Genomic DNA, 13,424 nt, shown 5'->3' with positions numbered 1-13,424 from the left:
AAAGGTAAAAGGTGCAGATGGAGAGATGATAATGGAGGAGAAGGCAGTGAGAGGAAGGTGGGCAGAGTATTTTAGGGAGTTGCTAAATGTGAAGAAGGATAGGGAGGGAAAGGTAGTTGCAGTGGGAAGCACTAAGAAAATGAGTGATGAGTGAGGAAAATGGAAGAGAAATAGGGAAAGATGAAGTGAAAGTAGCTGTTAAGGTGATGAGAGCAGGTAAGGCACCTGGGTTGGATGGATGCCATGCAGAATGTCTGAAGAAAGAAGGTACAGTTATGGTGGACTGGCTGGTGAGGTTATTTAATGTTTGTTTAAGAGAGGGTAGAGTGCCGGAGGACTGGAGGAGTGCCTGTATAGTTCCATAGGGAAAGGGGGACAAGTGTGAATGTAGTAGTTTCAGAGGGATCAGCTTGTTGAGTGTAGTTGGAAAGGCTTATGGGAGGATCTTGATTGAGAGGATTAGGAGAGGTACGGAGAGAGTAATTGGTGAGGAACAGTGTGGTTTTAGGACAGGTAGGGGTTGTGTAGATCAGATTTTTGTGGTAAGACAGATATGTGAGAAAGCTATAGGAAAAGGTAAGGATGTTTTTTGGGCTTTTATAGATAAGGCTTATGACAGGGTAGACAGGAAGGCACTGTGGGAGGTACTGCAGATATATGGGATAGGGGGAAAGCTGTTAAGAGCAGTCAAGAGTTTTTAAGAGAGTAGTAGAGCTTGTGTTAGGATTAGAAATGGGGAGAGTGAATGGTTTGAGGTAAAGGTGGGACTTCATCAGGGATGTGTTATGTCGCCCTGGCTGTTCAATCTAATAATAATAATAATAATAATAATAATAATAAAAGGTTTATTTCTATTACAGTGGTACACTGACAATAATACATTGGAAAAGTTGATTAAAGATATAAAACTTGGAATATATACATGGAGCAATTTTACAATGAGTTAATTATGTGCACAATAGATGGGATAGCACTGTTTTTGTAGCGGTCTGTCCTTGGCGCTTTGATTGGTATGAGTCTATTTATGTGTCTAGTGGCGTGGCGAGTTGGTGGAGCATCAGGAGGGAGAAGGTGACGGTGTCTAGGGTGGGAAAGCAGGCTTTCCCCAAATTTCCTTAGTGCCTCCCCGTGCTGCTGGGACACCCTAGATAGAGTAAGGGTGGTAAGAGCATGGTCGTAGCTGCTGTACTCCACGCCCAGGATGATCCTGCACGCTCTCTTTTGTACCCTCTCCAGCTTTTGTCTCTGTGTGAGGGTGAGTGAGCTGTACCAGGCTGGTGAGGCATACATGAGGGTGGGGAGTATGAAAGTTTTGTAGACCTCCTGTAGCTCAGATGTAGGTGTTCCTAGTGATTTTAACCTACTCAGCATATACAGTTTGTAAGACGCTGTCCTGACTATATTGGTGATATGTTGGTTCCAATTTAATTGAGCATCAAGTGTGATGCCCAAGATCTTGGTGGATTGCACCAATTGGAGGGGGTGGGGGCCCAATGAAAGTTGTGGAGGAGGTACTGCTTGGGTGGAGGTACAAAAGTGCATCACTACGGTCTTGTTGGTGTTGATTGTGACGTTGTTGTTTTCCGTCCACATCATGAGCTTGTTCAGGGTGTTTTGTAGTGGTGCGTAATCAGGCCGCCTGGTGTTGATGGGGATGCCTACGGTGCTGTCATCCACGTACTTCCATCTGTGAGGAGTGTCCATGAGGGCGTCGTTGATAAGGATGAGGAAGCATAGGGGACCCATTTTGGTACCCTGGGGGACCCCACAAGTTAAAGGGAGGAGGGGGGAAGTTGACCCTTGGTACCTGACCGCCTGCCGTCGTCCGGTGAGGAAATCTGCCAGCCATGCTATTAGGTGGGGCTGGATCCCCAGTTGGATGGCTTTGGAGAGAACAACATTGTGGTCAACAAGGTCAAAGGCCTTCCTGAAGTCTACAAAGGTAACAGCTAGGGATGTGTTACGCTTGTCTAGGTTGTTGTGAAGGAAGTTGAGTAGGTCAATGAGACAGTGAGTGGTAGAGGAGGATTTCATGTTGCCAAATTGTTGGGCATCTATTGAGTGTTTTATGTTGCTGTAAACGGAGTTAAAAACCAAGTCTTCACATACAAGGCTTGGGATAGGGGTGATGGCGATGGGCCTAAGGTCACTTAGTGATTGTGGGCTGAGGGTTTTGGGGATGGGAGTAACATATGATATTTTCCAGTTGCTGGGGCAGGTGTTTTGGCTTAAAGAGGCATTAATTATGGAGGAGAGTGGGAGGGCAAGTTCAGGGGCAAATTCCTTGTAGATTTTAATAGGAAGGTCAGAGGGGGTTGTGGATCTATTTTGTTTGAGTTTACCCAGCTTAGTAGCTACGTCGGAAACTTGAACTTGAATGGGGGGTGAGGGGGAAGGGAGGTAGGCAGGTAGGCGGGAAGGGTCGAGAGGGGGTAATGTCTGACAGATAGAGGTGAAGTGGGAGTTGATCTCCTGGGCTGCTAGGTCAGGTGACAGGTGCGAGATGCAAGGGAGGTGGGACGGATGGGGTGGTGCGAGAGGTGAATGCAAGGGTAGTGGGTCAGGGATTGGAGATGGTTAAACATAAGAGAAGAAGAGAGGAGTTTGAATGTGTTTGAGATGAGGTGTCTCAGAAGTATGATGGGGGTTACTAGGCTAGATAGAGTGAGAAATGAGGAAGTGAGGAGGAGAACAGGGGTGGAAAGGGAGTTGGGAGATAGGGTTGATGAAAGAATTTTAGGATGTTTGGACACACGGAAAGAATGAGTGAAGACTAGTAAAAGAGGTGTGAAAGGCGGAAGTGGAAGGAGTGAATATGAGGGGGCGTCCTAGGATGAGTTGGATGGATGGGGTGAAAGGTGCTTTATAAAAGAGAGGAATATCTATTGAGGAAGGACAGGAGAGGACAGAAGATAGGGGTAAATGGAGAAGGGTTGTGTATGGATGATGCTATGATGCATGAGGGGGGTGGGGGATGGGGGGTGAGGAAGTATGAGAAAAAATTTGACACAGCCCGAAGGGATTTCTCCCCGTCTACTTTTCTGAATGAGGGGACGGAGAGGGGGGTCGCTGAATTTATGAAGCAGCCTTGCTGTGGATGTGCTGTGTCTTGCAACACTGCTTCTGACCCAGGGCAGTGGACAGGATGCAGGGATGACCCGTCATCCAGGAGGTGCCAAGATAAGAGGGAGGGAGGAGGGTGGAGGGGAGTGGAATATGTAGGGAATGGAATTGATGGGAGTGGTTTCTATGCCTTTTTCTTTTTGGCTACCCCCCGTGTAAGGGGGAAAAAGACTTGGTATATGTATGTATGTATGTATGTATGTATGTATGGGTGGGTTTGATTTTCCTTGCAAATTCTATGATAAAATGAGGAAGTGATTTGAGAGGACCCTTCATCCATGAGGAGCTAAGATGGAAGGGAAACAATGTGTGGTGGATGGGAGTGAAATGGCTGGAAGTAGGTGCATGCTTTGGCTGGCTACCTCCTTTAAAAGGGGGAAAAGTCCTTTGGCATATTGAAAAATAGGAAATGAGACCTTGGGGTTTTGATGTGAATGGTATGTAGATGTTTGTAATGTTGTACATTGTTTTCTTTGTGTCTGGATGGTGATTATTTTTAATGTCTGAGTGATTGGTTTCATCTGTCTTTTTGGAAAAAAGTCATACTTTTGTGTATTAATGTTACAAAGTGCACCTTTATTTTGCATTCTGTCTTCTCTAATTGTAGTGTGATCTGTAAATATAGGTAATGCGGTCTGTGGTGACAGTTTGGTTTCTCATAAAAATGCAACATGTTTGGTGCACTTGTGGAAAAATTGCTGCAGCTCTACAGATGTATACTATACTATTTATGCTTATTTATCATATGTTTTGGGTGTGTTTGTTTTGAGGAACCAATAATAGGTACCTGCATGTGGTGGTGCTATGGCATGGACTGTGGAGCTGCCCTTTTTCAAAACTTGTTGACTCACCTCACCTTCATCATGAGATACAGCCCTGAGGGACCAACACCAGCAACTGCACCACTTCAACTATCACTTTCAGCCAGTGACCAATACAACATACACAACAAGTCCTGATGTGGCAGCATTTTCATAGTGGGACCACCCCCTAACCCCAAATGTTGGGAGCCAAACTGCAGCAAACATCCCTGGCCACCAGCTCTACACAGGTGGCACCTATCCCCACGAGGGGCTTCGGTCGCCTGGGTGAGTACCACAATCCTTTTACAACATGCGCTGTTACATTTTTTCTGCACTAAGGAGTGTTTTTCTGGCATTCACCCCCTCTTCTACTATTAGCTGAAGATGTAGAGAGCAATCCTAGGCCCATCACAAAATACACATGCCCAACATGCTCCAAACTGATCACCTCAAGCAGACAGAGGGCTCAGTTCAATGCAACATATTCAAAAACTGGGCCCACTTCACTTGTACAATACTTGAAGATACAAACAAATACACAAAACTTGGACATGTTCTACCTATCCTCCAATAACCTCATTCCCACCTTCCCAACCACAGCCTGCACCCTTACCCACACCCAGTCTCCCCCCGCCATTGTCCCCAATCTGTCCTCTCCCTCCTTTGTCCCCAATCACACATCTCCCTCCCTCAAACCCAAATCCTATACCTTCCCCATCAATACCCCAACCCAGACAGCAACATACAACACATACAGAACACATAACATCAACATATTACAACAGAACAATGATGTCATCAACACAAAAAACAGAACTCGAACACTTCCTCAAACAAAATACATGTTGCCATCATACAAGAAACAAAACTACAACACACAAAACACCATCATTTCACAACTTCACCACCATTAGACAAGACCGGACCAACAGCAATGGTGGTGGACTAATCACCCTGATCCACTAATCCATCTGTTTTGTGGACACAAACACCACAACCAAAATCCTCTTCCCTACCACAGGTAACACTACAGAAATCCAATCTATTCAAATCCATACAGGCAACAAATCAACACTGACAATAGTTAACATATACATCCCCTCTCAATCATCCCTCACAGTTCCAAACACCTTCAGGCCTCAACTTAATCAACTAGCCACAATTCCTAACCTCATCACGGGTGGTGACTTCAATGACAAATTGTCAGCCTGGTATGTTGACAACCCTGACACAGACAGAGGGCTTGATATGCAGACTCAGCTTGACTCACTGACCATCATGAACAACATACATAATCATACACATATCCCACACAAAGGCTCTTTACACCCCCTCCTTTCCTGATATCACCTTCTGCTCCCCCTGACTAACCCTAACAACTTCATGGAGAGTGGTCAGATCCAAGGGATCTGACCACCTTCCAATCATCATCACCACCAAAACAATATGCACCCCAGTTTGCCACACACACACATACACCAATTACAAGAGAGCTAACTGGGAAGCTTTTACTGAAGAGAGAGAACAACATTTTGAGACACTTAACAGTACACCAATCACAAACATAAACAATGCTGTGCACACTTTTAATACAATCATACAAAATGCAGAAAAGAGATACATTCCTAGAGGCAACAGAAAATCACACAACCCCAACTTCACACCAGAAATCCAAGGCCTCATCAGACAATGAGATGCACTTAAACACCATACCCCCACACCTATCCCTCAAAACATAACAGACCAAATACAAACACTAAACACTGAGATTATCAATAAAATACATAGACAGAAAACACAAAATAGGCAAAATTTTGTCAATACGCTAGATCACAAAACAAACACTAGCAAATTGTACAAAACACTCAACAGCATTACACTATCCAACAGTAACACAACACACACTCACACAGTAATAATCACAACAGATAATTTACCCTCAGACAACAAGCAAACACACTCATAAATCATTTTGCACAGGGAAGCCATCTCACTTCTCACCCTGACGACAAATGTACCATTCAACGCAAGAAAGACTTTCCCACACACTCAGACTATACACCCTTCATAGACAGTCAGACAAAACACATAATACATAACCTCAAGCATTCATCCACCTGTGGCCCTGACAACATAAGTAACATCTTCCTAAATCACATTGGACCACATGGTATACACACACTCACAAACATTGCAAACTACAGTTATTCACACAACACTATACCCTACATCTGGAAGCAAAGGAAAATAATCACCATCCCAAAACCCAATAAAGACCCAACAATCCCAACATTGCACTGCCCAATCACACTCCTCTGCACCCCCTCCAAAGTCATTGAATGCCTCATACTTCAACTCATCACACCACATATTCCCCTTGCTGAATCACAACACTGTTTTAGGCCACTACACTCCACACTCTTCTAATAAACCTCACACAAAGAATTTTAGATGGCATCAATTCAGATAGGCCCCATCATAGAACACTTCTCATAACATTAGACATTAGTAAAGCTTTTGATGCTATCCCCTGCCACAATCTAACAAACAAAATATATAACACAGACATGCACAATAACACCAAAAGATGGCTGGCCAATTATCTGGCAGGCAAGAATGTTTGTGTGTCATATAATGGCCAATCATCACACATTAGAAACATAAAGAATGGAGTACCACAAGGCTCAGTTCTATCCCACACACTCTTTAATCTATACATGCATGATATACCCATACCAGACACCTCAGAAATACAAATCTCTTCCTACACAGATGACATGACAATCACATGCACACACTGTAACACAGACAAAGCTACAGAAACAATACAACCATACCTTGATACACTCAACGCATTGTTCATTATAAACAGACTCAAAATAGCCCCAGCCAAATCTACAGCAACACTTCTCAACAACTGGACAAAAGAACAAAAATATGTACCTCACCTCTATATCAACAACACTCGCACACACCAAAAATTCATGGTATAACATACGATACATCCATGTCTTTTAAACAATACATCACAAACATAAAAAATAAATGCACACCTAGACTTAACACAAATCAATCACTGGAATAACATTTGGATAAAACAAAGAAACTAATACTACAATATACAAACAATGCATACACTCAATGATGAATTATGTGAGTCCTGCATGGGCACCTAATCTCAGAGACCCTCAACACCCTTCAGACCATAAAAAACAAAGCCCTAAAACAATTACAGGCTGCACTAATACAACACCTACAGACCATCTACACTATGAAACAAAAACCCTCAAAGTCAAGGATCACCTTGACATGAGAGGCACACAAACACTTGCTGCAGCCTCCACAAACACAGCACACCCACTACACTACATAGCAGAACACCCACACACACCAAGAAACATAAAAAAACTACCCAAATACCTATATCACACACAAATACTCTCTTCTCTTCCTCCACATCCACCAAATACCAGCCTCCAGAAACATATTCATTCACTGCTCCATTAACACACTAAAAGACAACACACTGCTGCATGCCAGAACACCTGTTATCCATCCCTCTGAATCCTCTCTCCCACAAAAGGACAGAGTTCACCTGGCCAGACTGTGGTGCAGCCACCACTCAGCCCTTCTAAGCTACCAGAACAGGCTGGATGACTGCACTGTGGACAAGTGCCCAGGATGTAACACTTCATCCCACACTATTCAACACGTCATGGAAGACTGCATTATACACAATCATGCAAGCAAACAACACAACATACACTATAAAGGATTTGTGGGAAAACCCCTTTCCGGCCATAGCATTCCTTGGGGAGATGGGACTGTTCAGACAGACAGTTTAAGGAACGACAACAACAATAACGACATAGACAACAGTCTGAAGTTTCTTCCCAGAGAGATCTGTGAAAGGTCCCAGGGACTATTGCCAGCCAGTGTGGGGCTGTAGATTTGTACTTAAGCATATACAAGAAGGGGGCAACATTCACTTGGTCTTATATTCTACTCTCCTTCTATCACACCATGCTAAAAATTCACATATGGCTACCTTGGGCTATATCTCCATATCCTCCAGTTATCATACTTAGATTAAAATTCACGAATTTTTATTTAAATTTATATTTAAATTCATGTATTTTGGTGTGTTGGCTGCCAGACCTAAAATGTAAAATGGAAAAGGCTACGCCCAATAACTCTTCATAGCAAAAAGTACAAAATATACATACCTTTTTCTCTTCATCCTCATCTAGTCCCATGATCTCCCTGTCCCGCTGTTTCATATCAGCCAGGTCCTTCCTCATACATTCTCGTGTCCTTCCTAAAGCATCAGTGTATTCAACCCTGGAAAAATATATATATACATATACCAACAGCTTTTTCCCCCTTACAAGGGAGGTAGCTAAAGTCAATGGCATAAATCCACTCCCACCCATTTCATCCCAACATACTTCACTCCCATTCACCACCCCTCCCTCCCACTTTCCTTGGTTCCTCCTGGATGATGGGTCATCCCTGCATCTCACCCACTGCCCTGGGTCAGAAGCAATGTAGCAAGACACAACAAGTCAGCTTCATTTAATCAGATACCCTTCCACTCCATCCCCTCATGCGCAAAAAGAGAAGATGGAAAGAAATCCCTTTGGGCTACATCAAAATATCATTCACACATACTCCCTCACCCCCCATCCCCCCACCCTCTCTCTTCCATGTATCACAGCATTATCCATACACAACCATTCTCCATTCACCCTTATCTTCTGTCTTCTCCCTTACTTCCTCAACAGACATTCCTCTCTTCTCAGTGCCCCATTTACCACATCCATCCATCTCATCCTTGGTCACCCCTTCATGTTTACTCCTTCCACCGCTACCTTCCACACCTCTTTTAGCAATCTTTATTCATTCTTTCCATGTATCCAAACCATCACAATACTCTTTCATCAACCCTATCTCCCAACTCTCTTTCCACCCCTGCTCTACTCCTCACCTCCTTATTTCTCACTTTATCCAGCCTAGTAACCCCTACCATACTTCACAGAAATACATCTTACATGTAAGACTTGTCCTGCAGCAGTGTTGAGTTATTTTCCTTCAGTTTTTGAGCTGCGACTGTTAGATCTTTATTCAAAAACCTCCTAATAACCTAAGAAGTATGATTAGATATCTTCCTTGGCCGACCAGAGCGAGGTTTGATGGTAGGAATGGCATCACCTCCTCCATCTCAAAATTTCTAGGTCCACTTTTGCACTTGCCATGCTCCAATTCCCACACGAGTGGCTGTATCTTTACATTTATAACCCTCCTTATAGAGGATTATAATAGCAACAATTGTGTCTCTTACCAGTTCTTTACCACTTCCCATTACAGAGATATCAAGGCACAAATAACAGAGACCACCGCAAAAAATCAACTAGTCCAAGCAAGAGATATTTACAAACTGACACCACGTGATCCCAGAAGCAACAAAAGAGTTGCCAAGTGGTGCATATTTTCTCGTCTAAATAACGATACAGACATTAGCATTGAAAAATTGGGAAAAGTTTGATCAGAAACAGGTATATTTCATGTGTTTTGAGTTTAGCAAATAAGTTTAGGCACCTGTAATTTTGGAACAAACTAAATGGAGAAACAGTGAGTGCCAAAACTATAAAAGATTTTAAGAATAAACTGGATGCGGAGAGATATGAAAACAGGTTACTGTGAGCATAGCTCTTGTCCTGTAAAATACAACTAGGTAAATACACACACACACACTTCGGTTGAAGTGACAGCAAAGTTTGGAACTTCAAAAAAACTTCAAGTTTTGTCAATCTCAACAATGAGAGAGTACCTTTGTTGTATTAGTTGGGGAGGGGAAAGCTCATGGTGTAGTGGGAAAGTGAAGAAAAAGGAGAAAGGGAGGGATTACTAAGGAAAATGGAAGGAAATGAGAAAGGGGATGAACAGGCCCCAGACATTAGAAGGGGTGTCAACAAAAGGTGTGCAGAACACACAGATGAGGTAGAACAGGGCAGTACAGGTGTCAAAAGTAGAAATATAGATAATAGTAGCTCAATGAAAAGAGAAGATAACTGCTTTTATGGATTTAATGAGGGAGGCGATGACCTCCCCCGACTAGTAAATCTAGAGAAACTAAAAAACATAATGAAGCATGGGAGGTAAGGTTTAACCAATTAACACTAATTATCCAAAGAGTTGATAAACTGGAAAAACTAAAGAAGGAGAATCAAAACCTAACTAAAGAAATAGAAGAATTAAAAAGACAGTTAAGAGAAGTAAAGGACAAGATTGAGGAATTAAAGAATAATAATAAAGAAAATAAAAAGTCCATACCAAAAGAAGCACAGGGTTGGAGAAAAGTCCAAGAGAACAACAAAATTGTATTTAGAGATATAGTGACACAACAGATGAAAGAACAAACTAAGGGCACAGTTAAAGTGATGAGAGAGAAGAAGAATATAGTAAGAGACTTAGTGGACAAAAAGAAATCTATAATTATATTAGGGATGGAAGAGAAGCATAATCCAAATAGGACCACAGGAGTAAAAGAGAAGCAAAAGGTAAACAAGATATTAGAAGTAGTTCAAGAAGATGAATCAGAAACAGGGAAAGAAATTGAAGAAATATATAGAATAGGGAAATAAAATACAGATAAGACCAGACCAATTAAGGTTAAATTCAGGTCACACACAACAGCAGAGAATATCTTAGCAAAAACAGGGAAACTATACTCGTTGCATTGAGAAATGGCCATTAGGGCGAAGCACTGGGAGTCCCCCTGTGTTGCCACATATAATTATTTTATAATTTTATTTTATTTTATAATTTTATTTTATATTTTTATAATGTTGCCACATATAATTGTTATAATTTTTTGTCACACACCACCACTGAGGTAAAAATCAATGCAATGTTTTCTGTACAAAGGTTTCATTTCCTCGAGTCATAGACATGGCATATGAGCAAGAGAGAGTGACGTTGCCGCTACATCTATTCTCTGGCCCCGCCCCCCTCACACTGCATTCAGTATGAGCCGTGTGGGCCGTGTTATCTGTGGAGATGTGGCAACAACGGGGAAATCTCCTAACCCCGCCTTAGCGCTCACTTCTCGTTGCGCTGACTATAGCAGACAGTGAGCAATATAATAAGGTATGGATAAAAAGAGAAATGAATAAAGAGGAAAGAGAGGATGAGAAAACAAAAAGACTAGAAGCTAAGGAAAAAAACGAGAAAAGAACAGAATCACACAAAGATAAATTCTATTGGAGAGTAGTGGATATGAGAGTGAGGAAATGGTTCATAGCAGAGAAAAACGGAAATGAAACAGAAAACACGATGGAAGTAGCAGAAAATTAAAAGTGTCTTACACATAGATGGCTTAATAACAGGCTTGAATGAACTGAATGATTACCTGAAGGAAAAAGAACCAGACATAATGGGAATTCTAAAGACAAAATTGAAAGGTCCACTACCAACCAACAGTGTAGGACATGGTGCATATAATTATTGGATTAGAAACAGAGAGGTAAAACAAGGGGGTGGAGATATGTTCCTGACTAAGAAGGATATGTGAGGAATGTCATATATGGAAAGAATAGAGTAGAGATGATTATGATGGAAGTGGAGGACAGGGCTGCGAAGAGCAGGAGCTTTGTGGTAAATTATGTGCCTCCTAAACTGGCTTCATGGGAAGAGAACACAAAAATATGTTAGAAGACACATGGATAACACTAAATAAGATGATGGAAGATGGAGGGAGAATAGTTATAATGGGTGACTTTAATTGTAAAGAAATCTGCTGGGAAGAGATGACAGTGAAGGGTGGGAGATGACCTATGGGGAAATGTACTACTTGATATGATTATAGAACATATAATGACACAATGGATACAAGAGAATACTCGGTATAGAAATGAGGAAGAACCATTGAGACTGGACCTAATAATCACATCAGAACACGAAATAGTGGATAAGATTGAATATAAGACACCAATAAGTAAAAGTGACCACATATTAGTTGAACTGGAACTAAATGAGGAAAAATACATGAAAAAAATGAACAATATAGAAAGGGAAGATTGATGCATGGAAAAACAAATTTTGATAAAACAAGAGAATTCTTTCAAAAAGCAGACTGGGAAAGGATACACAAGGAGGAAACAAAAGAGAAATGGAATATTTTGACAAAAATTTATAAGAGTGGAAAAGTATGTTCCAAGACAAAAACAAGAAAAAGGATATGTAAAGTGTTGGTAAAACAAAAGATGTAGAGTTAAAAGACAAAAGGGATAAAGCTTGGATAAAATGGAAAAAAGACAAAAGACCTGAAAAATGGAAAATATATACTTGTTATAGAAATCAATATGTACAAGTGTGCAGAGAAGAAAAGAGAAAATACGAAAAAGATGTAATAAAAAATGTAAAGATCAACCAAAACTATTTTACAGATTTGTAAACAACAAACAGAAGAACAAACAAGAATTAGAGAAACTACGACAAGGAGTTGAATAAACAGAGGAAATAGAAAAGGCAGAAATTATGAACAAGCATTTTAAATAAGTGTTTACGAGAGAAAACATAAAACTTGGAGATGTCAAAAGTGGGAGGAAAAGTCTCCCCTGTGAAAGAGATAGAAGTAACAAGGAATGAAATAATGAATCACTTGAGTAATCTCGATGTTAGAAAACCACATGGTCCAGATGAAATGGCAAACTGGATTTTGAGGAATGCAGGAATGAACTAACAAAATACATAGTCTAATAAGCAGTTCATTGAAAGAAGGAAAAGTTCCAGAAGATTGGAAAAGAGCAAATATAGTACCAATATATAAAGGGGGAAACAAAGAAGATCCTACAAACTATAGACCAGTCTCTCTTACAAGTATGGTAGCAAAAATTTGTGAAAGAATTATCAAAAGTAGATGGGTAAAGTATTTGGAAAAAAACAATGTACTAAATTCGAGGCAGTTTGGATTTAGACAAGGAAGATCATGTATTTACCTAGTTGTATTTACCTAGTTGTAATATACGGGAGGGGAGCTATGCTCGTGGTGACCCGTCTTTGTATCTCTCCGCATCAAGTTTTATCTTAAAATCTTGTATAGTGTTAGCACATACTGTTTTGTTGTCTAATTTGTTCTGTGTGGGAAACTGTTCCTTTTCAAGTTTTTTCTATAACTATCCTTTTTCAATTTTTTTCCGTGTCCTCTTGTTTTACCGTTGTCCCACATTAATAGGTCGTTCCTGTCTAAAACTTCCATTCCTTTCATTATTCTGTAGATAGTTAGCAAATCTCCTCTTTCTCTTCTTTGTTCCAGAGTTGGTAGGTTCAATTTGGATAGTCTTTGCTCATATGTTAGTTCGGCGAGTGTCGGTGCTAGTTTTGTTGTCGCTCTTTGTAATCTTTCTAGTTTCTTAATATTCTTTTTGGTACTGGGTGTCCAAAGTGATGCTGCGTACTCGAGTTTTGGTCTTATTAGTGTAGTATTTTCCTTATCAT

At 41.1% G+C, this 13,424-nt stretch overlaps 1 protein-coding gene across 6 annotated transcripts in view; it reads right to left on the bottom strand.

Annotated features, from left to right (window-relative positions):
- Window positions 1-13,424, bottom strand: part of LOC143033412 (coiled-coil domain-containing protein 174) — a 168,560-nt gene that overhangs the window by 14,184 nt on the left and 140,952 nt on the right. For all 6 annotated transcript variants that reach the window (XM_076198811.1, XM_076198816.1, XM_076198813.1 and 3 more), the window contains one exon: window positions 8,153-8,267. In XM_076198811.1, coding sequence (XP_076054926.1) covers window positions 8,153-8,267 — 115 coding nt within the window. The remainder of the gene's footprint in view (window positions 1-8,152; window positions 8,268-13,424) is intronic.

Source organism: Oratosquilla oratoria, chromosome 15, assembly GCF_046742065.1.
Source record: "Oratosquilla oratoria isolate Oo_2021 chromosome 15, ASM4674206v1, whole genome shotgun sequence".
Classification (NCBI taxonomy): Eukaryota; Metazoa; Arthropoda; class Malacostraca; order Stomatopoda; family Squillidae; genus Oratosquilla; species Oratosquilla oratoria.
This window is presented reverse-complemented; position numbering and strand designations above follow the sequence as displayed.